We start from the raw sequence: 27708 nt of genomic DNA on the forward strand, positions 1-27708 counted from the left end.
TCTACAGTATATACTGTATATGTCCAGGGCAGTTTCTAGGTTCTTCTGCCACTCCCCCAGACTTGCTCCAGTGCTCTGGATTGGTGCCCACATCTGATATAAAGCATTCAGCTCTGACAGGATGTCCCTACTGCCACATCTAGTGGCTTACTGTGATCGCTGGCCCTGTATATGTTTGAATTATGACCTATAGAACAGTGCACTTTGTATGATGCATGTTATAGCTGCTTCATGCTAGTTATGCCCTCTTCATTGACTGACCACATGCTCTCTAAAACCAAGCAGTTGGAACCCCCTGTCTAGAAATCCTGCGTTTGCCACTGACAGCCACTGTAATAGTTTCTTTTACATTTATTTTTATGTATAATTATTATATATATATATGTTCTTTCCATTAATCTGTGGCCTCCTTTTGAACATACTGTAGGTCCTAAACTCCTATAAAATAATTTTCTGCAGTGGGGTACACTGGGATTCCACAGGGAATACATCGGGTGTAGAGTTGGATCTTGATCCGAGGCACCAACAGGCTAAAGTTTTGACTGTTCCCAGGATGTACTACACCGCCTCCTCTATAACCCCGCCTCTGGGCACTGGAGCTTACTTTGTAAGTTGGTGCCTGCAGAGCAGGTCACTAACAGGTGGGGCTGCGCTAGGCAACCCTGAAAAGAGCTTTTTAAGAAGACTTCAAGGGGCGCAGCACTGTTTATATCATTCTGACAGTCTGTGCTGTGGCTCCATCGCCTCCCCAGCAGCGCTGCATACTCCCGCAGCCAGATACCCGGGTACTTGCAGCGGAGGCGCACCAGTCTTCAGGCACACCACAGCTGACGCTCTCCTGGATCGTGTGGCTGCACATCAGGAAGGAGGTAAGAGGGTCCCCTAGGCGGGATCTGCTGGTAAATTGCGATCCGGTCGCGGTCCCAGGAGACGGACCGCGCCGCTGGCGTGGACACGGTACTGCACAGGAACCCCACTATATCCACCAGGGCAGGTGGATATTGTGTTTGTCTGGCTATATTGTACTGTTACGCTCTAAGGCTACATTCCCTATAATGTCTGCCACACAGGGCGGGAAATCCACAGACGCTTCTGCATCATGCAGGGCTGGCACCAAGGGTTTACCTGAGGGGGACGTTTTAGCTGATGGTTCAGGCACTGGGTGCCATACACCTCCCAGTCAGCCCGCAGCACCTGTGGCCAATCAGGAACCACCTTGGTCAGCGTTCTCAAGTATGCTGAATATGCTTGTGACACGTCTTACGCCATCCTGTGGGACTTCCTGTGCCATTGCAGCCACATATTGTCCCTGTAGTTAATCTGCCCTGGGCGGACACTCAGTCTACCAGTTACAACAATTAAATCAATCTTTGGTTAGACAAAAGTCTACGCCACGCCCCTCTGGGGTCAGGGCGTCATCTAAGCAAGCCATTTCTTCCTCACAAACCACTAATATTTCGGATAATTCTTCTGATGAGGATGGGGAATATACTGATCCATCAGACACTGATACAGTCGCTTCTGATGAGGATTCTACAACCCAGGTTGATGTTCCTGACCTAGTAGAGGCTATTAAGCTGATTCTCAAAATAGATGATGAGATCGAGCCCACCACTGCGTCTAAGAAACCTGATTAGTAACCTTCTGACGTTTGAACTTAAGTAGTCTTACCACATTCTGACCATTTAATTGATATACGTCAGGAATCCAGGTCGTATCGAGGAAATAATTTTTTCCTGTCTAAAAGATGCTAGCTCGTTATCCTATCCTATCCCTGCGGAGATGAGTAACAAGCGGGATACTCCACCGCTAGTGGACTCTCATGTCGCCCATCTTGTGGTGTCATCTACTCGGTCTGTCACCACTGTCACCTCACTGAAGGAACCGACAGATAAGCATGTGGAGGGATGCCTGAAGTCTATTTACTCTCTTACCGGTGCTGTACATAGAGCCTCTATAGCAGCCTTCTGGGCAGGGAAAGGAATTGAAGCATGGGTCAAGGCAATTGAGGATGAGCTGCCTCAGGATATTACTGATACTGCCATGTAATATCTGTCTCATATTTCCACAGCCTCCCATTATATTCAGGAGGCGGCCTCTGATGCAGGTGTAATGGCTGCCAAGGCGTCTACTACATCTATACTTGCTCGCTGAATTCTGTGGTTGAGGTCATGGAAGTTTGGTCTAGACTCCAAAAAGACCTTGGTAGGTGCTCCCTTTTAAAGAAGATATCCTTTTTGGGGAGGATCTGAATAAGATTGTGACTGACTTGGCAACTGCTAAGACTGCGTTTCTCCCAAGTACTAATCCTTCTGCACCAAAGGCAAAGAGTACCACTTTTCGTTCCTTTCGACCTCCAGGGAAGGCAAAGGGTCAGGCGTACCCGAGACAGGCTCGTACTTCAAATCCACTAAGACCAAACCTAAACAGTCCTGGGCTGCCCTTCAGCCTGCTTCCAAACAAGACAAGCCTGCTGCATGACGGGGCGGGCCTCCCCCTTGTTGAACCCAGGGTGGGAGGCCGACTTCTGCAGTTCGCCCAGGCCTAGTTTAAGACCAATTCGGACGCCTGGATGCAGGAAGTTGTCTCTCACGGGTACGCAATCTTTTTCAAGAGACGTCCCCCTCGCCAGTTCTGCTCAACGGTTATCCCTTTGGATCCGTTGAAAGCGCAAGCTCCACACTTGGTTGTACAATCTTTCCTGGACACAGGAGTAGTAGTGCCGGTACTTCTGTCCCAGAGAGGCAGGGGATACTATTCGACCCTATTTCTAGTTCCGAAGCCAAATGGGTCCTTCTAGCCTATACTCAACCTCAAATCATTGAACACTCTACGCTCTATTGTACTAGCCATGGAACCCGAAGATTTTATGGTATCCCTGGACATACAGGATGCTTACCTGCACATACCTATTGCCATATCGCATCAGCAATATCTGCGGTTTGCTATTGGCAACCTACATTATCAATTCCAGGTCCTTCCATTTGGACTGGCCAGGGCCCCTCGGATCTTCACCAAGGTCATGGCCGTGATGACGGCCCTTATCCGCCGTCAGGGAATCAGTATCCTGCCATATCTGGACGACTTGTTGATCCTGGTGAACTCCCAACATGTTCTCCTCAGTCACCTGGAACTGACAGTCCAATTTCTACAAGCCCACGGATGGCTCATCAACTGGAAAATGTCCTCGCTGGTCCCTGCTTGGAGCATGGTGCACCTGGGGGCACTGCTGGACACACACAGCCAGAGATTTTCTGTCTCCAGAGAAAGTCCTGAAACTTCAGGACAGGATCAGATACTTCCTCTCTCGCCCAAGAGTTTTGATACACTAGGCCTCATGGTGTCGGCTTTCGACATGGTAGAGTATGCTCAATTTCATTCCCGCCTTCTGCAGAGGTTAATCCTTTCCAAGTGGGAAGGCCTGTCTCATCGGATCATGTCTCAAATAATCTCCTTGACTCCAGAGGTTCGTCTGTCACTGAGCTGGTGGCTACAGGACCAACAGTTGAGCAGGGGCCGTCCCTTCTGGATCTCCAACTGGGTCCTCCTGACAACGGATGCCAGCCTGCGAGGTTGGGACGCGGTGTTGGAGCAACACTCTCTCCAGGGTCAGTGGACCAGGGAGGAATCTCTCCTCCCGATAAACATTCTGGAATTGCGAGCAGTGTTCAATGCGTTGACGCTTGCCCTGCCTCTGGTACAGAACTGGCCTGTTCAAGTACAGTCAGACAACGCCACCATGGTGGTGTACATGAATCATCAAGGCGGCACTCGAAGCCCCATGGCAATGCTGGGAGTATCAAAAATCCTCCGTTGGACGGAAGTCTTTCAACTCCTAGTGGACAAGTGGAGCCTACCAGATGTAGACCTGATGGTGTCTCGACATAATCACAAGGTTCTGGTTTTCGGATCAAGGACAAGGGATCCTCAAGCAGCGTTCATGGATGCACTGGCAATTCCATGGTACTTTTGGCTGCCATACGAGTTCCCTCCAGTGTCACTCCTGCCCAGGTTACTACGTAAGTTTAATCAAGGAAGAGGAATACTACTTCTAGTCGCTCCAGAGTTGCCCAGATGGCATTGGTTCTTAGACCTGCAAGGTCTATCGATCGAGTGTCCTCTTCTACTTCTTCAACGCCCAGACCTCCTTGTTCTGGGCCCTTGTGTCTATCCGAACCTGGCCAGACTGGCTTTGACGGCGTGGCTCTTGAAGCTTCACTCCTGAGGGCCAAAGGATTCTCCGAGGCGGTTATTCAAACTATGTTGAAGGCCCGCAATCCGGCTTCTGCACGGATGTATTACAGGGTCTGGAACTCTTACTTCACATGGTGTGCTGCTAAGAATTATGATGCCTATTCGTTCAGAACTTCCAGGCTTTTGGCTTTTCTGCAACAAGGCCTAGATTTAAGCCTTAGTTTTGCCTCTCTCAAGGTTCATATATCTGCCTTGGTGTGGTTTCAGAGAAAAATTGCGTCTATTCCTGATGTTAATACTTTCACTCGGGGTGTTTTACAGATTCAGCCTCCCTATGTCCCTCCTGTGGCTCCATGGAATCTGTCTGTTTTAAATGCCCTACAGGAGTCTCCATTTGAACTTCTTGAGTCTGTGGACCTGAAATGCCTTACGCTTAAGGTCATGTTTCTGCTGGCTATTGCCTCTGCTAGGAGGGTGTCGGACTTAGGCGCTTTGTCCTGTCATCCACCCTTTTTGATTTTTCACCGTGAACGGTCAGTTCTTTGAACTCGCCCCGGTTATCTACCTAAAGTGGTATTTTCTTTCCATCTTAACCAAGAGATTGTGGTTCCGGCTTTTATCTTTTCTGGTTTGTCTTCCAAAGAACGGTCTTTGGATGTGGTAAGGGCTCTCCGTATCTATGTGGAGAGGACTGCCTCTATCAGGAGGTCAGTTACCCTGTTTGTACTTTTTGGTTTTCACAAACGTGGCTGGCCTGCGAATAAGCAAACCTTGGCCAGATGGATTAGAATGGTGATTGCACAAGCCTATGAGCAGGCTGGACTCCCAGCTCCTGCTGCTATCAAGGCTCATTCTGCTCAGTCTGTTGGTCCTTCTTGAGCGGCCCGCCGTGGCGCATCTGCTGAACAATTGTGCAAGGCGGCTACGTGGTCCTCCGTGAACACGTTCAGTAGGTTCTATGCCCTTGATACTTCCATCTCCCAGGATGCTTCCTTTGGACGTTGGGTTCTTGTGCCCGCTACAGTGCGTCCCCTCCCATGAGGAGCTACTTTAGGACATCCCTGATGTATTCCCTGTGGAATCCCAGTCTACCCAGCTGCAGAAAAGGAGATTTATGATAGACTTACCATAGTTAAATCTCTTTCTGCGAGGTACACTGGATTCCACAGGGCGCCCACCCTGACGCATTTAGCGTCTTTGGGTTTGTATGGTATTAGCCTCTGGTCCCTTCTCCTGTCATAAGAATGTGGTTCTATGTGACTAACATCTGCCTTCTCTTTTACCTGCTACTGCATTGGACTGGTTAACGAAACTGAGCTCCAGTGCCCGGAGGCAAGGTTATAGAGGCGGCGGTGCAGTGCATCCTGGGAACAGTCAAAGCTTTAGCCTGTTGGTGCCTCGAATCAATATCCAACTATACACCCGATGTATTCCCTGTGGAATCCAGTGTACCTTGCAAAAAGAGATTTAACTATGGTAAGTCTACCATAAATCTCCTTCTCTAATTGTAATTGGCTGTGCTTCTCATTTCTAGATGCTCAACCTGTAGTACATGGGAGTACTTTAATCTGTTTATGGGAGGTATTTATCAAACCTTGAAGAGAGAAAAAATTGTGAGATATAAAGTACCAACCAATCGGCTCCTGTCATTTTTCAAATATCCTGTAAAATGTAAGATAGAAGCTGATTGGCTGGTACTTTCTCACAATTTTATCTCTTTTCGAGCTTTGATTAATACCCCCATAAATATTTTTAGAAAATAACATTTACTACATTATCAACGAACTATATAAATAATTTTCAGGTGGGATATTTTAAAAACCTATAAATAAATTTGCACATAACCTAGGGTGTATTTAGAATAAACTAACACACTTTAGGGAGGTATTTGGTAATCCTTTACTATCACACTGAAATATATGTTAGAAACAGGTTCAGAAAACTTGCCTTAGGACCTTACAGTTGCTGTGATCAAATAGTTGACGCCCAGAAATAGAGAAAAAAACACCCATTGCATAAATTGCGAAAGCATCGCAATGTGTGTTCTGATCGCAAAACCATACACAATTACCGGAACATCAAAGATTTTTCCTATCTGTGCCAGGCAAGGTGACACAAGAGGCTAGAGGTGGTCATCGCTAACGTCCGAGGCCCTCCTTAAAGATGCCTGGGCACGCCTGCGTTTTTTTCAGACACACACCCAGAAAACTGCAGATTTCCGCCCAGAAATGCCAGTTTCCTGTCAGTCAAACAGCGTCTGCAATGCTTTCACAATCCGTTGCAATTCTGTTGCTTTTTCTACTCACACGTGTGCAATTTGACAAGCCTTACTGAATAAGGTCCTTAGGGCCTAATTCAGCAAGGATCGCAATACGCAGTTGCGGGGAAGGCGACAGAGAAACGTGGGTGGCGCAAGTCAAACGGTGCGCGTGATGGGGGCGTAATCGGGGCAATCAGAAAAATGGTGGCGGGCCTCCTGCGGGCGCAGCCAGGCTGCGCCAGCAGGAAGCTACCTCATTTTTTCGATCACACTAAAATTGCGACTTTGCAACTGCAATTTCAGCGTGGGGAGGGAGGGGGGGGGCGGGCGGCGGTTAGCTTGCTTGGCAGCCTTGCCCTGCGATGGGCAGCCCCCAGCATGCGATCCAAAGGATTGCAAATTCTGCTACTTAGCAGAATTTACAATCCTTACTGAATCAGGTCCTTAGTTCACAATTAGAAACAGACAATATAATTGTTATGCATAGCACCATCTGCTTGTGATATACACCTACAGTATAACAGCATACCCTCCAACATTTTACACACAAAAATCGGTACAAATTTGAAAAGGGGGTGTGGTCACGAGTAAAGTGGGTGTGACCACACCCCTTTTCTTATATTTTCAATGGAAGTTTGGAGAGCCAAAAATCGGTTCAGACCATAAAAAAAAGATACTGTATCTGCCAAAAAGGTACAGTTGGAGGGTATGTAACAGTCGCCTTTCCCTTAAATCATTTTGTGCTTATTACAGAACTTCTGCTTGGGTAGTAAGAGTTTATTGCAAGTTGGTATTAAGATAGAGAATAAACTGGACACTAATCAGGTCTAATAAGATATACTACAATGTACTAGGCAATAGAACACACTAGTAATGTATGGATATGATAATATTAGAAGATGTTACAATATCAGAACCAGAATGGTGATTCTCCATTAATGCGAACTCAAGTCAGTAATATTATAAATACCGTGCTCACAGTAATACCAGATAGTAATGAGAACTACTGACGAGGTTCTGCAACAGCGCATTTATAGAAACTGAGACCGTAGTATGCACATTGTCACTTATAACCTCACTTATAACCCTTTCAATTAGCTGAGCCGGGTCGCACCTGTGATTTTGTACACGGGTGCTTCCCTAGTGCAACCTGGCTTGCAACCCCCCTCAGATTTGTGGGCCGACACGGCATATTGCCGGGTTGGTGACGTCACCGTCGACTCTATAGGAGGCAGCGCTTGGAGATGATCATCTCCAAGCGCCATCCTCCTCCTATGCAGAGAATGGGTGCCGGGTCGTCTTTACTCGACTTACCCATTCACACTGCACACGTCCCGTGTCGAAACGCTCGACCCAGGATATTCCTTCAGGACCCTTTTAGACTAAGCAAAATCCCGGGTTGATGCACATTCATGTGCAATAACCCTGCAAATGTATGCTAGTTTGAAAGGAGTATTAGTATCCCTGACTATCTAGATCAGTGATTTTCAACCGCTGTGCCGCGGCACACTGGTGTGCCGCCAGCGGTTGTCAAGTGTGCCGCCGCCGCCAGAGATCCCTGCTGCCAGTCCCCGTCTGCTGCCGTCTTCACTATACAATGACCGCGTAAGAGCTGCCTGCGCTGCCCGATAGTGATACTGATTTACAGCATCACTATCGGGCAGCACAGGCAGCTCTTCTGCGGTCACTGTATAGTGAAGACGGCAGCTCTCCTGCGGGCCCGCCCGTGACCCCTACGACATGGCGTGACTCATAGGTCACGTACACATCACCATCCCGCCTGGGCAGCGTCTAGTTTCCCTTCGTGGCCCATGCTGCTCTGTTCTGCTCCTCACTGCTCCTGCCGCTAAGGGGGAAAACAAAAAAGGTTTGGGCCAGTGCTTTATGATGTGTGTGCAGTGCCATTACTATGTGTGTGGTGGCATTACTATGGGGGTCAGTGTGTGTGGTGGCATTACTATGGGGGTCAGTGTCTCTGGTGGCATTACTGTGGGTGTCAGTGTGTATGGTGGCATTACTATGGGGGTCAGTGTATTTGGTGGCACTACTATGGGGGTCAGTGTGTCTGGTGGCATTACTATGGGGGTCAGTGTCTCTGGTGGCATTACTGTGGGTGTCAGTGTGTTTCGTGGCATTACTATGGGCGTCAGTGTATTTGGTGGCATTACTATGGGGGTCAGTGTGTCTGGTAACATTACTGTGGGGGTCGGTGTGTGTGGTTGTATTACTATGGGGGCAATGTGTGCAATTACTATGGGGGACAGTGTGATGGCAATACTATGAGGGTCAATGTGTGGAATTACTGTGGCAGACAGTGTGTTCAAGTACTGTGCATTATTTTAATAACTGTTGGGGACAATGTGTGTGTGTTTTTAGCCTTGGGGACAAATATGTTTGTTTTATATCCCTTTGTGTGTTTTATTTTTCCGTGGGGTACCGATGGTGTGCCTTGGCAATTTTTAAATCTTTTTGGTGTGCCGCGAACTGAAAAAGGTTGAAAATCACTGATCTAGATGGTTTAGCACTCTAACTGTGATCAGAGCGCTGGCCCCCTGACACTAATTAGAACAATTGATACAGTTTATAGCATGCACTCTAGTGGTTTAATTTTCTCCCTCAAAAAGACTGGGCTCAGGAGCATTTCTGAAAGCCTAACAAAGATTTATTTATTTATGAAAAGAGTACAATGCTTATAAGGAAAGATGTTACAAAGTCAGACAGTTACAAAGTCCATACTGTACATGGGTTTGCATTTTCAAATGAAAAGGAAATAACTTAGAGATAACGCACAATCCTGTGCTGGAGGGACACAGTTTAAAAAAATATGGAACAGTATCCCAATGAGATTAATCCCCCAGAGTTGAACACTGAACAAAGGTGCTCAGGCCTTTTATCAGCATAGCCTCACACCTTGGATGATGTCACCCAAGTCCACGCTGACTGGTTGCTTAGTTAATTAGGTCTAGGATCCACCTTGGACTGCTGAAATCACTTTAAACGTAAATCCACATAATTGTGCATAACTTCCCCTGCAAAATGGTGACCTAGAATATGGGGTCTCCACATAAATCTCTGCTATCTTAGCTATAATATGACTCTAAATATGAGCTGTTGTGAGGTAGGTCTGGCTAGAAAATTAATGTCTTTGAAACTGTACTTTGAATGATTTGCAAATTGCACCCCACCTGAAAATAGACTTTATATATCTTACTTGGAAATTTGGATGCTCCTAGTGACTATGGCAAACACGGTCCTCAAGGTACAGTAAACGGTCCGGGTATTCAAGATATCCATTGCTCAGCATAGATGGTAATATCAAATTGACTGAGATACTGATTAAGTCACTTGTGGCAAAGTAGTGTTCACGCTAGGATTTGGGCAGGGCGCCGGACTGTGGGGGGCACAAGCGTGTGCGCGCGCAGCGAAAAAGGGGCGGGGCCACGCAAAATAGGGGGCATTATCATTTTACGTAATAAAAGTGGGCGGTTCAGCCCACAGACGATAAAACAGGGGGCGTGGGCGGCCGCCGGCATCACTGTTCGGGGCGTGTACAGCACATACGGAGGTGCTGGGCTTCCCCCAAGCTCTCTCTCTCAGTGTAAATGGATGCCGCACACATGCTCACGGCATCTTACACGCTGGGAGGGCAGGAAGCGGGCAGCCGTTCTAGCAGGGCGCCGCAGAAAGGGCAGGGCGGATTTTGCCCTTAAAAAATCGGGCAAGGCGCGGCGCCCTGCTAAAACAGCCTAGCGTGAACACTAGCAAAGCATGGATATACTTAAAACTTGGCCCGTTTAGGATCTTTGAGGACTGTATTTGGAAACATCTGGACTATTGAAAATAATCTTACGTCATAAACCACTTGAAAGGCTGTTAGACTGAATACATTGGTGGATTTGATTACCCCCAACTGGGTTACTTCCTTTAGAAAAAAGGCTATGTACTCTTTAGGTCCTGTCAGATAATTTGGCTCTTTCTCAACACCAGCCAAACTGCTCAGAATTTTCGGCATTCATTAACATTTTAATGATGCTTGGCCTGGCTCTAATTCAATCACCTTTGCTATTATAACAAGACTTTAACCAAAAGTGTCTATATATGCTCTTAAACCTACAAATCAGTTCTCCTGTGAGGCATAGAAATATACTTGGAATTTAACAGTCTAACAAAACTTCCTGTTTCTGTGTGGGCAGACTTATACCAGTACACCAAAGGATCCTAGCATTCAGATCACCTGGAGTCACAGAAACCAATTATTCTCTATCTTTTAATAAACAACCTAGTACCATGAAACCCAAAATTCCTCTGGCAAGAGGTACAATATCAGCAGAGTAAATGATAATATAATGCCCAGTATGTAACAGTATTCAGTGTAACAAATGATCCAGGTAAAAACCAGCTATTTTACAAAAAGTCAGACAATCCACAATCTAACCCAGAGGTTCCCAAATTCGGTCCTCAAGGCACCCCAACAGTCCAGGTTTTAGGTATATCCATGGCTCAGCACAGATGGTTAAATCAAATTGACTAGGGTGCTAATTAAGTCACCTGTGGCCAGGCATGGATACATTTAAAACCAGGACCGTTGGGGTGCCTTGAGGACCGAATTTGGGAACCTCTGGGTTAGAGAGTGATCGGGAAAAAAAAATTGTTAGGGTTTGTGGTAGGCAGTAGAAAATCGTATTCACTAACAAACTGTCTGACTGTAGATAGGACTTTTGTACCTGTCCACGTGTTCTCTTGTGTTCTTATGGCTCTTTTATGGTATTCCATGATATTGTTCTTTTATGGTATTTATATTTTTGTGGTATTTGTACTTGCTTATATCTAAATTTCATTGATTGTTCATATGTTGAATATTTAATGACAATAAACTAAATTCAAACAAATCAGTGTAAGGTACTGATGAGGAGGCTACTCATAAGTGTTCAGCTAAGTAATCAGCAATGCAGTCATGTGACCACTGCAGTGTATAATCCAGTGTTCCGGACACTATGCAACAATTGGTCGGGTTGCAGAACGAGCACTGTTATTGTTTCCTGAGGACTCTATTTGGGTTCCCCTGCTGTACATACTCAGTTAATGGTGTTCAATTAAATCTCTATAACATTTTGTATATTCTTCCACTGTTCCGTGCTATGTTGGGTGTAAAACAATGATTTTGTGTACTGTTTATGCTTACTGTACACTTTTTTTAAGTGTCCACAGAAAAGCCTTGATTTGTTGGGGCATAGATTACACAAGGTGCTGTAAACATTTCTTAGAGATTCTGATTCATGTTGATATGATAGCATCACACAGTTGCTGCAGATTTGTCCACTGCATGTTTATGCTATGAATTTCCCATTCTACTACATCCCATATGTGCACAGTTGGACTGAGATCTGGTGACTGTGCAGGCCATTAGAGTACACTGAACTCATTGTAATGTCCATGGATCCATCTTTAGATGATGTGTTCTTTACGACAAAGCGCTTTATCCTACTGGAGGTTTTGCATTTAGAATATATGCAGACTGGCCTTTAAAGTATGCACGTGGTCCACAACAACACTCCTGAAGGCTTAGGCATTTAAACAATGATCAGTTGTATCCCACATCCATCTGTCTGGAGGCTCATATGAATGATGATTCCAACAGGCAGAAAAGAAACATAAAGCTAATAGTGCAGAACATCTGAACTCAAATGCACTTTATTATAAAGGCTAAACACATAATAGAAGTTTCTCTGTCCCAGATATAGATTTATAATTGTTGCTTGCAGCATTCTTATGGGACAGGTAGAGCCCGGGTATTCCCTTTACAGGATAGACTTCTAGATGCAATAGGAAACCTTCTAGTCACTAATCAACGCGTTTCAACACTTGCATACATCTTTTTCAAGGGGTAGGCAACACTTGGACAGAAACGCATGTAAACATTGAAACGCATGACAAATGCTCTTTAAGGATCCATTATTTTGCCTTTTCTGAATACTTTCATAAATCCACTATATTAGACATAACATCTACCGGTACTTATAAATTATAAAAGTTTAAATTGAATGCAATAATGTTCAGGTTTCAGGTCTTATTTGTTGATTAATCTTAATTTTGCGCCCACTGATGGTACTTATTGTTTAACATGTGTTTAATAAGGGATACATTCAGCACTAAGCAGTTGCAGCAGCTCACGTATCTTTCATGCTCATATGTGTTTTACATAAGAACTAGGAACATTTTTGAAAACTGGCTTAAATTAATTTTCTAAATTGTGATAGAAATATGATCATTGCAGTATAATTCGATAGTGTGGACAGCACAACCTTTTTCCTTGTGTACCAGTTTCCATTTATTCTTACAACTTGGTAAATTTTACTAAATAAACTTAAGATTGAAGATGGAAAAAAAAATCACATTTTCACTAACATGGTGTATTCATTTTATTGCAGAGATCTCATAAAAAAACTGCTTGTTGTGGACCGAACTAGACGGCTAGGTAACATGAAGGTCAGTACACCAAATGGAATTATATATACAGACACATGTGATTTGCAGACTTAACCTTTTATTGATTTGTTTTTGAGTGTTCGTTCACTATCTTAACCTTAGTAAAGGGTGTTAATAAAAAATAATCCCATTGTATGTTCTAAAGGTCTGTGGTGTTTATACATTTGTCGTTCAGGCAGAAAAATGCCTATTGCACCAGTTTTGAAGCAGCCCATGACCTATTGGCATTGGACCACACACAATATCTGTAGGGAAGTTTCCTTGTTACACTACAAGAGCAAGTAGAATTTTAGACCATACTTGGCCATTCTACAACCCCTTTTCATCACTTTCAAATACAAGGACAATACTATTAGTGGCATAGCCAGCAGGGATGCATTGGAGATACAGATTAAGACGTGTACGTAAAGGATTTACATGTCCAAAACAGAACATACAGGGACATGAGGGGGTCTGATGGACCTTAAAAGGCACTTGTGGGAAACACCTAGGCCTAGGGAGCCTATTTTTCCATGCTCGCTCACCTTCATGTCAAAAGGTCACTACTCCCCTGTACTAATTGTAAGTAGCGTATACAGTAGTGCCTATGTATTCACTACTATAGAATTGTGAAGCAAGAAAAACGTCAACTGTCTATGTAGTCCGGACAGTCACCAAAAATGGGGACTGCCCCACCAGAATCAGAACAATCTACAGACCACTTGGCTCTCTCCTACATGTTCTTGCAGCTTTTGCTACCTGCTTCTGCTTGTGTCTTAAGCTCAGGTACTGCTTGTCTGGATTTCGGAAAATGAATGCCCGGTTTAAAAAACAAAATGAGAATGTTAAACATGATGGAAAGCCTGGCAGATAGTGAATACTCTAGACACCAACCAGCTCTCTAATGTTTAATCACACCCTTGTATAATAATTACTGTAAGCCCCTTTCCCCTCAGCAAGCCCCAAAATGTGTTATTCGAGCATTCACATTTAATAAATAGACATTTTTTTCCCCTCAACAAGCCCAACATTAAATTGATAGTTTTTGCACAAGTACCGGTACATAATAATAATCCAGGTTAATAAATAGACATATTTCCCTCATGTTATTCCACACCAAATTAAACTGACCATTTCAGATTTTGATGAAATTTAGTATAATAAATGCTACCATGGGTGTAAACAAACCCCCCAAATCTTAGGCTGATTAGCACACTGCTTTTGAAGCTATATGCTTTTAAAGTTGCAATTGCGGTGTAGGCAGGGCGACACACCCTGCACCCATATTGTTTAATATCCTTCAGAGTCCTGCGTCTCAGCAGCAGCGGTGCAGAAATCACTAGGAAAATGTCCGCTGCTCCGTTTTCCCGGAGACCTGCGCATGCCCTCTAGACTCTGGGACAGCACTAGGGTTCCCAAGTGTCCAGAGTCAAGATCACTGCCAGCCAGACCAGAGAGGGCCTAGATGGAGGCTGCACATGGGCCTACTCCTCTCTGAAGATGCCGTTGCTACTATTAACCCTTTCTGTGGCGAGTTTCCAACTTAAAAACACCCTGTTGAGGTTTAAATTGGCGTGGGGGGGGGGGGGGGGGGGGAGTGACGGGGCAGGGCGAGGTGCCCAAACAACACTTTTCGCAATCGTGCCCAGCTCTTTGGTCGGGTTTAGCTGCGTTATGCAGCTAAACCTGACCTCTGTGAGTGCGCTCAGGGCGATAAAAATATCAATTGAATATCGCCCTGCTATCTCCCATCCATTTACATGGGAGATCGGGCACGATAATCAATTGAATATCGCCCAAAGAGTACTAAAATTTGGGTTTGTTTACCCCCGAAATTTTTGCTATTCAATAAAAATGCAGAAAATATTTGAAGTAACCTTTGTCAACTTTTAATAAAGCTTATCTGGGGTTCTTTATATGCATTTCAAGTTAGTCTTTATTTTGTTATGTTTACATCTTCATGCATTCGCTTTGCCTAAGAAGATCCTCTTGTGTGTACATAAAGTCTTGTAATCATAGTGTAATGTCTAACGTGTTTTTTTGTGTTTAAAGAATGGAGCAGAAGATGTTAAACGACACAGATGGTTTAGATCAATAGACTGGGATGCTGTTCCACAGCGAAAACTAAAGGTAAGAAGAAAATTGCAAAACAAAATAGTGTGTACTGGAAAAAAATAAGCTGAATATCTGGTGTAAACCGTTGTATAGACTAATATATAAACGTATTCGTGCTGTTATTGTGTTCTGATCAAAGCTGTAAATAAGTCTGCATATCAGGCTTCGCCCAATCAATTGAAATATGTGTTTTTCACAAATTAACATTAACTTGTCTTGCTGCAGTTCACTGTGTTAAGGTGATTTGTAAATAGTTCTTATATGTAAAGGTGTATTTTTTTTTGTGGGTTCAGAGAAAAATAGCTGTAGCTTTCATGTTTCTTACTGCTATGTTTCAAGCAAATATGAAGGAAAGAATGGTAAATTTCCATTTATTCCTCCGTATTTGCTTTTGGGGAGCCACATTGTATGTTCATATTCAAGGAAGGGTATGGCCAAAATAATCACATCTGAGGTGTGTAAGGTACAGTAAGTTGCTATGTTTTTTTCAACAAAGCTGCATTATTTTAACTCATTATTTTGCTTTGTACTTAGAACTCCATTTGTAAAATGTAGGGCAATTCATAGATTTGGCATCATGCACATGCATACCTCTCAACATGACCTTCTCCAGCAGGGACAGAATGCTCTGCTTCTGGAATTCCCTCTTTATTTATGATTGCCGGCACCTGTGGTGAAACATCTTTCTAAGCCATTAACCTGTTTAAAACAGGTGACGGCAATCATAAATTAAGAGGAAAGCCCAGGAGCAGAGCATTGTGTCCCTCCTGGAGAGGGTCATGTTGGGAGCTATGCACTTTGTGATTTTTCAGGTGACTCCTGTCAAGAATTCAAAATTTAAAAAAATGAAAGGTTTCGGGAGAGTTCAGGATCTTGGTTTTGTTATATGTGTGTGTGTGTGTATGTATGTATGTGTGTATATATATATATATATATATATATATATAGCGACTGGTGTCGGATCGGCACTCTCCTGAATGAAAGTGAGTTGCTCAGGTGCCTTCTGGAAGGATTCATGCAAATAGACACTATAATGCAATCAGCGGCACTCAGAGACTGGCACAGCTAGAAACGGATAAAGTGCTGGTGCTTTTTAATCCATAGTAAAGGCTGGGTGATCCAACGTTTCGGGGCACGCAAGGCTCACCTTGACAAAGGGGCTTGCGTGCCCCGAAACGTTGGATCACCCAGCCTTTACTATGGATTAAAAAGCACCAGCACTTTATCCGTTTCTAGCTGTGTCAGTCTCTGAGTGCCGCTGATTGCATTATAGTGTCTATTTTTATATATATATATATATATATATATATATATATATATATATATATATATATATATATATATATATAAAATAGCTGGTCTACCCGGGAGTTTCTGATTTTCATGGGTGTTAATATAGATGAGTGTTAAAAATTTGGTAAATCTATAGAGATGTAAATTTGAGACATTTTATTGTATGTAAATATTAATCCATAATTCTTGGCATTACCCGAGGAGCACCCGTAGCAGCTTCGGTAAAAAGTGACAGGACCATTTTTGTAGTTTATGAAATTCTACACACTGGAGGTGCAAGCCAAATTTTCATCTGATTGTTTGGGCGTTATCGTTCACGCAACGAAAGCCACGCACCGGATCTGACGTCATTATGTCAACCCCCTTTTCATCCCCTTAGGGGAAGTTTATTAAAATTCTAATTAATTAGTTTTCCTATATCTAACCTGCAGAATACCTGTGTTACATTTCAGCTTTCTAACATATTGGAAAGTAAGAGAATTAGTGATCAGTCAGTCAGTGAGTGAGGGCTTTCGGGGAAAAAAATAAAAAATAAAAATATATATATATATATATAGATATATATACTGAAAAAGAGTGAAGGCGCACTCAATGAGCAAGTATAACAAGTAATTTAATACGATAATAAAGGCTCACATACATCTCGGTTTAAAACAGCAGGCTCACGAACAGATCCCTAGTGCCTCCGGATAGCAGCTTGTGAATCGTTCCTTGTAGCTCTTTCAGCAAACAATCTCTTTGGCGTTTGAGCTCACGGACTCAGTATCAGACTCCAACAGGTCAGAGCTGTCCTTCCCGGCCACGCCCAACGCGTTTCGTCACTGTCGGACTTCGTCAGGGGGTGACGACAGTGACGAAACGCGTTGGGCGTGGCCGGGAAGGACAGCTCTGACCTGTTGGAGTCTGATACTGAGTCCGTGAGCTCAAACGCCAAAGAGATTGTTTGCTGAAAGAGCTACAAGGAACGATTCACCAGCTGCTATCCGGAGGCACTAGGGATCTGTTCGTGAGCCTGCTGTTTTAAACTGAGATGTATGTGAGCCTTTATTATCGTATTAAATTACTTGTTATACTTGCTAATTGAGTGCGCCTTCACTCTTTTTCAGTGCACATTGGAACTATACAGCTGTGGTTACGCTGTTCTTTGAAGTGCCTGCACTTGCATCAGTATATTCACGGATTAACAAGACAGGAGAACTGAGGACATTGATTGCACAACCATTTTTATATTTATATATATATATATATATATATATACATTATATACACACACACACACACACACACACACACACACACACACACTTTATAAATGTGTGTGTATGTATGTATATATATATATATATATATATATATATATATATATATATATATATAAGTGCATCTGCTACGTATTCACAGCACTTCACTTTTTCAACATTTTGTTATGTTACAGCCTTATTCCAAAATGGAATAAATTCTATTTCTTCCCTCAAAATTCTACACACAATATCCCATAATGACAACATGAAAAAGTTTGAGACTTTTGCTAATTTATTACAAATAAAGAAACTAAGAAATCGCATGTACATAAGTATTTACAGCCTTTGCTCAATACGTTGTTGATGCACCTTTGGCAGCAATTACAGTCTTTTTGAATATGATGCCACAAGCTTGGCACACCTATCTTTGGGCAGTTTCGCCCATTTTTCTTTGCAGCACCTCTCAATCTTCATCAGGTTGGATGGGTAGCGTCTGTGCACAGCCATTTTCAGATCTCTCCATAGATGTTCAATCGGATTCAAGTCTGGGCTCTGGCTGGGCCACTCAAGGACATTCACAGAGTTGTCCTGAAGCCATTCCTTTGATATCTTGGCTGTGTGCTTAGGGTCGTTGTCCTGCAGAGAGATGAACTGTCACTCCAGTCTGAGGTCAAGAGCGCTCTGGAGCAGGTTTTCATCCAGGATGTCTTTGTACATTTCTGCATTCATCAACATGACGCCTGGCATTCACACCAAAGAGTTCAATCTTTGTCTCATCAGACCAGAGAATTTTGTTTCTCATGGTCTGAAAGTCCTTCAGGTGCATTTCGGCAAACTCCAGGTGGGCTGCCATGTGGTTTTTAGTAAGGAGTGGCCTCTGTCTGGCCACTCTGCCATACAAGCCTGATTGATGGATTGCTGCAGAGATAGTTGTCCTTCTGGAAGGTTCTCCTCTCTCCACAGAGGAATGCTGTAGCTCTGACAGAGTGACCATTGGGTTGTTGGTCACCTCCCTGACTAGGGCCCTTCTACCCCGAGCGCTCAGTTTAGACGGCCGGACAGCTCAAGGAAGAGTCCTGGTGGTTCTGAACTTCTTCCATTTACGGATGATGGAGGCCACTGTGCTCATTGGGACCAGATTTGTGCCTCAAGACAATCCTGTCTCGGAGGTCTACAGACAATTCCTTTGACTTCATGCTTGGTTTGTGCTCAGGCATGCACTGTCAAGTGTGGGACCTTATATAGACAGGTGTGTGCCTTTCCAAATCATGTCCAGTCAACTGAATTTACCACAGGTGGACTCGGATTTAAGCTGTAGGAACATCTTAAGGAAGATCAGTGGAAACAGGATGCACCTGAGCTCAATTTTGAGCTTCATGACAAAGGCTGTGAATACTTATGTACATGTGATTTGCAAAAATCAGATTATTTTTATTTATTTTTTTTACATTGTCATTTTGGGGTATTGTGTGCAGAATTTTGAGTGAAAAAAATGAATTTATTACATTCTGGAATAAGGCTGTAACATAACAAAATGGGCAAAAAGTGAAGCGCTGTGAATACTTTCCGGATGCACTGTATGTATGTATGTATATATGTAGGTGTGTGTGTGTGTGTGTATGTGTGTATATATATATATATATATATGTGTGTGTATGTATGTATGTATATATATATATATATATATATATATATATATATATACATACACATGCAGACGGCATTCGGTTAAAACTCACAACCACAGCAAGGTTATATATTGATACAATAGGATGATATACCGATGGTCCGGATGCCGGCAGTCATAATACCGTTAGCGGTATCCCGACCATCAAAATCCCAACAGCCCCCCAGATAGTACCCTATCCCTCCGCTCTACCTTAACCCTCCCTTGTGTGTGCCTAACCCTCCCCGGTGGTGTCTAACCCTAACCTTCTCTTCCCCGCTGTCTAAACTTAACCCCCTTGTTTGGTGCCTAACCCTAATCTCCCCTTGTAAGTGCCTAACCCTAACCCCTCCTCTCCCGTAAACATCCTAACCATCCACTTCCCGTCCCTGAACCCTAACCTCCCTTCTAATGCCTAAACCTAACCCCCCACACACACACTAACAACATTCAGGATTCCAGGCATTTGGATTTCGACCGCCAAGATCCCGGCCGGCGGCATTTTAACTACATCCCATATAACCCTGCTCTGTTTGTAAGTTTTATCTGAGTGCCGCCTGCATCGCTATGCTTATATTTGTAACCCCAAAGTTATATTTACTATTGGCAGTGCTGCCATAATCTACATGCTACATATATATATATATATATATATTTATAGGTGTGTGTGTGTGTGTGTATATATATATATATATGTGTGTGTGTGTGTGTGTGTGTGCGTGTATATATATATATATATATATTTATAGGTGTGTATATGTGTGTGTGTATATATATATATATATATATGTGTGTGTGTGTGTGTGTGTGTGTATATATATATATAGATATATATATATAGATAGATTGATAGATATAGTAGAGATGAGCGGGGTCGGTTTTACTCGGATTTACTCGTTCTCAAAACGGCATCTTGTTGGCTCACGGATGTCTCTTGTTTTGGATAGCCAATAAGATGCCGCTTTGAGAACCGAGTAAAACCCGAACCCGCTCATCTCTAATATATATATAGTAATAGCCAAAACCAATGTATTTGCTTTACGATTTGTTTTTGTTTTTTTCTCCATTTGTTAGCCTCCAATAATGCCAAAAGTGTCCCATGAAGGTGATGCATCAAATTTTGAAGCTTATCCCGAGGATGATTGGAATAAAGCACCCTCAGTACCTCCTAAAGACTTAGAGATGTTCAAAAATTTCTAAATGGGTAAGACATCTGACAGTCTGCAACAATAGTCTTCAAAGCATACAATATTTGTCTTTACTTTTGACTCTGCGGTTTCATACAATAATGAGGACTTGTTTGTGCCAGTGCAGCGTGTAGAACTACTCTTTTGTACCAGTACAGTGTGTGATGAAGGAGGTTGTTTGCCAGTACAATGTGTGATGAGGCCTGGTGTTGTGCCAGTACCGTGTATGATAAGGTTTGGTATGTGTGAGTACAGTGTGTGATGAAGGAGGGTGTATGCCAGTACACTGCATGGTGAAGCTTGGTGTGTGCCAGTACCGTGTATGATGAGGTTTGGTATGTGTGAGTACAGTGTGTGATTAGGCCTGGTGTATGCAAGTACAGTTTTTGGGAAGGGCTGGTGTGAAGAAGGAGGGTGTGTGGCAGTATTGTGTATGATGAGGGCTGATGTGTGCCAGTGTGTCATGAAGAATTTCTGTGTGCCAGTACAGTGTGTGATGAAGAACTGATACAGATGTGTCCTCCCTCATCATTGCTGCACTCACTTTAAACAGCCCTAGTTGTGTCTAGTTGCATGCGAATAAGATGCACAAGCAGACTTTGCTGATCAAAATGATATGCTACATTACAGTGTTTTCCTGGGGTACACTGTAACGTAGCATTTCGTACGCGGATACAGATGCAGTCTCACAGAATATAGTCATACCACATAATTTTAATCAGCAAAGCCTGCTTGTGCGACTAATTCGCAATGTGACTAAGATGCATTTTTGTGGAGAAAAGGCGCTCGGTGCTGACAGTCGCACAGGAGCTTGTGGCTCTCGTGCCCTGTGTCCCGCGACTCATTACATTCTGATGCTAGATGAGGAAAGACGCGTCTGTATGTTCCAGTAAAGTATGAATAGAGCTATTGCGTGCAGCGTAGTCCTCTATAGGGCATGATTATAGTACAAGGAGCAGCTGGCCATAATGCACAGTACCTTTGCTTTACTGAGTAGGCTACCGTCAATGTTCCCACATTATACCATTAGCATATACACCATCAATCCCACACGTTTCCTTCTGCAGTCTGAGCCAAATGCTTCAAGTGGCCACTCCAGATAATGTATGCACAATATAAAGAATAGCCAGCAAATTTTAAAAAAAATCAACAAAACTGCAACCCTCGGACAGGGCAAAAAAAAAGCAAACCTGAAAAATAATAAGTCTCATTTTGCTTGTATTTAAGTATGGATATAAAGAGCAAACAAAATGATGGTTCTAAATTTATTGGCCTTGTTATCTGACTGGAAAAGCATGGAACGTCTGCACTCAATGTGAGGAGAATCTGTAGTGGTGATAAATGGGAGGACTTTAAAATGACATTTAAATAGAAACATAGGGGCCTGATTCAGAGGGGTCTTCGCATAGGATGCCATAATTGGCCAGCCTTAGGGCTGGTGCGCTAAATACACACATTGACACAAATTCACTGGCTTAAGACATGTGGCATCTCAGTTGTATAATATTTGGATGCGTCATTAGCAGAATAACGCAGAGGCGACTGCGCCCACATCTTTGTCCATTTCCGAATCAAGCCCCAGATGTCTTACTAACGGCTAAAGAATCAGCTGTTTGTATCCTTTGAATACCCTATGATAATGAAGATCTAATGTATTGCACAATCTAATTTTTATTTAATTTTCTCCTTTGCAGGAAACAAAAGGGATTTAGGACCTGTGGTTGAAATGGAAATATGGTTGCGCTCATGAAGGCTGAAGTCTCGGTGCAGAAAGAAGATATACCTCTTCATGCTTATGATCAAAAACTGGACAAGCCATTGACATTTCTGTTAGCTTGGAGTCTCTGCATAATTCCAAATAATGCACTTCTCATCGAATGTCTGGCAGAAAACCATGTGCATTCCAGTACATCGTCCTTACTGCACTACAGATGTGTGCTATGTAGCCAGCCGTCTTCGTGCATCCAGTAGTGCACAAATTGCAACATTGGAAAGGCCACTTGGATTGTTTTTTTACCCCTTTTATGAATAGTTCAAACTACAACTTTTACTTCCTTAGTGGTAGAATAAATTACATTTATGTACCAACACTTGTTAGATGCTGATAGGGAATGTACAGGGGTGGTTTAATAAGTAAGGTAACAAGACTTCTCACGTGTGTAATGTTCTCTATTCCATTCTAGTTTCCCACCAGGCCAGAGCAGGATGACACTGCTTCCCCTCACGGCACTTTCCCTTAGACTGCGCCTCATATCAGCCATACTGTCCCAACATCAGTTGTAAGATGGCAGGGCTAGTGGAAACAGAGGTGCGAAGTGTGATCAGATTTCTGCATCTAAAGGGCACATCAGCATCTGAAATTCATTGCCAACTTGCCGAGGTGTACGGTGATAACGTTATGTCATGGAAATAGGTTTGTGTGTAGTGCAGTGTTTTTAATAGTGGCAGGACAGATTTTAAAGATGAGCAGTGATCTGGCCAGCCAATCACGTCCACCACAGGCAGTGCACCTAACCCAAACCTGCTTCTGTGAAATGACATTATCTCTGTACACCTCAACAAGTTGGCGACGAATTTCAGCTGCTGATGTGCCCTTTAGATGTTTGAATCTGATCTCACTATGCACCTCAATGTGTAACAATGTTTCATCCAGCCCTGTCTTCTTACAAATGGTGTGAGGCGCAGTCTAATGGCTGTTAGGGGAAGCAGCGGTCTACCTCCCCTGGCCTGGTAGGAAATTAGAATGAAATTGAGAACATTATACACGTGGGAAGTCTTGTTGCCTTAATTATTGAACCACCCTCACATTTTGATTTGTGTAACAGGCAATATTCTTGTAATAAGCAAATCATCTATTTCCTATTTGTAAAATAATTACAAGGCAATTTTTTTTCCTCACTTCATATTTGAAAAAAATATGTAAGCAAAGTAAACTTATGAAAAGGCACAATAAAAAGTGTCAATGTTACAGTGATACAGTAGGAGGACCGATTATTAGAGACTAGAAAGTGGTTTATGGTCTCTTCCTTAGAACACTGTGTAATTGGATATTACAAATAGCTTTCATCTAGGAAAGCCAAGTGCCAACCACACATAACTTATAGCAGGTACCTTTATGTACTTATTTTTTTTGTGTGTATTGAGCCCATTTATTCAGTATCATACCACTGTTTAAGGTACTGGAGAGGTCTTCCATTAAGCACAAAAAGCCTGAGCTTTCCAAAGCTGAAATAAGGTCATAATGTATGGTCCGTTTCATTATAGGCTTTCAGCTGTTCTTATGTTTTTTGTTTGTTTTTTGTACAAATCAGATTAATCTAATTTTGTTCTTTTAATTGTGTCTATATAAGCACATATTTAGTCTGTATATAAAAGAATATACCATGAGCACAGAATATGTGCAAAGATGTAAATGTTTGTAATTTGCAAAGTCTGAGTTTTATTTTTTAAATATTTTTTTTCCAAGACTTTGTTCAGGGATGGGTTAAAAATGCATTTTTTTAAACTTTGTTTTACTAAAATATGTTATTTTACACCTTTGTATATATAGTATAAATAAGAAACTGTGTGCCTGATAAGCTAAATGATTTGTTGTTAAAATACAAGTAATTAGAAATAAGAATTAGACACTTTAGTGTCAACTGTGTTGTTACTGTGCTAATTAGATTTAGTATTTCATTAGGGTACAGTTTGTGAGGTGCACAGTGGGAAATCCATGTGATAATGGTCATTTCACTGTGATTAAATTAACTTCCATTTAAATTAGAGGCAGTTAAAGTGGATTGCAATCCAGACATTTACTGTACATTGTCAAATTTAAAAGCTACTTTGTATTGATCAATTGAAATACGGTTTGTTTAAAATCTTCACGATTCCTAAATTTGCGCGCTACCCATTTAAAAAAAGATATCTGCTTTTAAATTTGCTGGTTGTATTACATAGTTACAGTTTATTTACAGCATATGTTTTCCTTAACAAAATGCAAATCACTGTCAGCCATTTGATTGTTTTTCTTTTTCTGGATTTATTTATTAAAATGTATGAAAGATCACTTTAGACAAAGTCAGAGTTCTTAGGGCTTGTTAAAAATATGGGATAATTGGTAAAATGGGAATACAGCACTTCCTTTAGCCTCCATCTAGTGATGTGTTTTCAGTGTACTTTTTATGTGTTGTGCTGTTACCAATACATTTTACTGTACTAATAGCTGATGTTAATGCACTAATTGGGCCACTTCCTAAAATTTTGAAGAGGACTCTAAAATTTTAGAAAGCAATGTGGGCAACTGGACATTTCCAGGGTTTATGAATGTGTAAAAAGTGCAAAAAAAAATTTGATAGGATGCCCTCACTGTGACATTTTTCTACTGTCCAGTATTAACAGACCTTTCCATTACCAACAAATTGATATTTAATCAAAAGTAATTCCGTACTGTTCTTCATCCCAAAAAACAATTGATAGTCTCCAGGTAAGAGGAAGCACTAGTGTATGTTTTGGTGTGCCAGCTAGCAGAAAACAGAATGATGCCCTAGCTGAACTGCTATTTGTTCAGAGGATGGTATCCGGACTCCAGGTCGACAACAAAAATGTCGACACACCTTAGGTCGACGTCAATTGGTCGACACACCTTAGGTCGACATGAGTTTTTCACGATTTTTTTCTTTTTTTGGAACCTTTTCATACTTCCACGTGGACTACGATAGGAACGGTAATCTGTGCCGAGCGAAGCGGTAGCGGAGCGAAGGCACCATGCCCGAAGCATGGTGAGCGAAGCGGTGCACTAATTGGTGTTCCCGGTCACTCTACGAAGAAAACGACACCAAAAAAAAACATTAAAAACTCATGTCGACCTTTTTCCATGTCAACCTTGTTCCTGTCGACCTTTTTACCATGTCGACCTAAGGTGTGTCGACCAATTGGCGTCGACCTAAGGTGTGTCGACCTTTTTGTTGTTGACCTGGAGTACCAGACCCCAGAGGACATACAGTAGTAAACATCCAGTGCAATGAAAGAGGACGCATTCATTACAAATTAGAATTGGGCCCCAAAATATTTTTATACGTGCAGTAATGGCATTACACAGTTTTAATGGAAAATATTCAGGTGAGTTGAGCAAGGACTCTTATTTTAATGTCTGAATTAAAAAATAAGTACTGACTGGAACTCTACAATCTAAACATTTTTTGGAGCTTATGTTTCTTTTCCCTGTCAATGCAGCATTATTGGACTTTTCATACATCAGTGTGTTTAGCTAACAAAATATGCAGCGTGCATATTTTCTCATTGACTATGGGGTTTACAATATGTGCTATATTTCAATGAATGGGAGGAGCACTGTACATTAAAAATAGACCCACCCTTGCCCCCCTCAAATGTAATAGATAATTAGACATGGTATGGTACCATATAGCCTTGGCTAAGTTAAAACAACCCAGGGGGTTATTGACGTGGGTACTGCTGGTATGGTTTTCACTATTAATGTCAAATTCATAGCAGTCCTGTTATAGAAGGTCCATGTTGGGCTGGAAGTAGCAGATAGAAGAAAAAAACATCATCTCATTGACTTGCCAGTCTATGCTGAACATCTTTGGAACTCTTCCTGGCATCCGTGAGCCATCTCAGTGTTCTCTGTATAATGAAAAAATATTCATATAATCCATCCATATAATGGCAAGATATCCATATATTAAATAAACCTATTTTTATGTAGTAGAAAGACAAATTAGTAATGATGGAGAGCAATGAAGAAAGTGAAGTTAAACACACTCAAATACTAATTCATGCAGACACGAGTATGAATGCAAATGGCAATGGACACGGTATAGAATTTATGTTTACGTGCCTTTACATGCTTTGTATTTCAATTAAAAATGCAGTTGATGTGCAGCATTTAAGCTTCAGATGGTAACTAGTCTAAAGGATGCTAGAAGGCACACTTTTTTGCCTAATGACCACCTTAATTTTACTCCGAAAAGCCTATTTAGTGGAAGTGGATGGGACCAGGTGAAACATCACCAAATCACATTACTTCATGGAAAATGTTGGTAGTTACAAACCTGTAAATTGACATGGGCATATATAGGCTTACTTGTATAATGCACACTTATTAGCCACAGTTTAATTACTACTTATTAAATTAAGCTGCAAAATGGGCATGTAATGCATAGTAGTTTACATTCATGTTATTTAACGTCAAACTGTATAGTTTATACCAATTCTGTCAATAGAATGGTTCTGTTAAACAATACTGTGAAAAATGTGTCCAATAAAGCTTCATACGGTACCCTTACTATTACTTAGATGCTGCCAGGACTTCCGTGTGGACAGTAAGCATTTATCTAAGCTTATCTAGAATTCAGATTTATATAATGTGACACCTACTGTAATGGAAATAACACTTGTTTAATAACAACTGCTAGTAATAATTTAAGAAAACAATTGGAATTGTGGGTAATAAGTCAACAATACCAGTGGGGATGTACAATGGATGTGACAGACAACCACACACAAAACCAGATGAATACATTGAAAACAGAGAGATGGCAGGTATCCAATTAACCCCGATCATTTTTCTCCCATAAAGAAAACGGGCTGATGGTCATTATCAGGTTATCTAATTAAAGCCCCTTTTTTTTAAGTAGACAAAGGACCTGCTATCACCCGATAACACATTGGATCCAGGCTAAGTTCCTGAACCCACATATTATCGCCAACTCTGAGGGATGCTTAACGGGAATTATGTATTATAATCCCCAATAAGTGCCAAGTAACGGGGGTATTTGGATAGCTCCCTGCGAATTCATTAGCTGCGGTAGTTCACTGCAGCTAGTTAGATACCAGCCTAAATCTGAAGAGAGCAGTGTATAAATAAAGGTGACCTACAAAAGAGCGCAAGGTACAAATGACATAGGTAAAAGATGAAGTCAAATTGTCACAGCATAGAAAGTGATGACCATCTTAACCGAAAAGTATTATCCAGTAAACATATATATATATATATATATTTCAACTAAGCATTGGTTGCCATGTCCAATAGAAGTCTGACACGCAGAGCTCTAGTACATACAGTTCCAATATGACCGGCACTCCAAACAAAAGTTTTAAATACCTGGGTGCCCTCCACGGTCCAGACGGAGCAAACACAGAGAGAGAGATACTGGCGGCACTCCACGGGTTTTCAAGAAAAGACAGCTACACAAGCTTAATGTCAACGTTTCAGGTGCTGTTTATTCACACCTTTCGAAAGCACCTGAAACGTTGACATTAAGCTTGTGTAGCTGTCTTTTC

The 27708-nt window shown here is 42.2% G+C and overlaps 1 protein-coding gene across 1 annotated transcript in view; it reads left to right on the plus strand.

Moving 5' to 3' along the window:
* Positions 1 to 23933, plus strand: part of PRKX (protein kinase cAMP-dependent X-linked catalytic subunit) — a 379007-nt gene extending 355074 nt beyond the window's left edge. Inside the window, exons 6-9 of the mRNA XM_063955511.1 lie at positions 12883 to 12940; positions 14972 to 15049; positions 20309 to 20438; positions 22116 to 23933. Coding sequence (XP_063811581.1) covers positions 12883 to 12940; positions 14972 to 15049; positions 20309 to 20434 — 262 coding nt within the window. The 3' untranslated portion in view covers positions 20435 to 20438; positions 22116 to 23933. The remainder of the gene's footprint in view (positions 1 to 12882; positions 12941 to 14971; positions 15050 to 20308; positions 20439 to 22115) is intronic.
* Positions 23934 to 27708: the final 3775 nt, after the last annotated feature.

The sequence above is a fragment of the Pseudophryne corroboree genome, chromosome 2 (genome assembly GCF_028390025.1).
Source record: "Pseudophryne corroboree isolate aPseCor3 chromosome 2, aPseCor3.hap2, whole genome shotgun sequence".
Lineage (NCBI taxonomy): Eukaryota > Metazoa > Chordata > Amphibia > Anura > Myobatrachidae > Pseudophryne > Pseudophryne corroboree.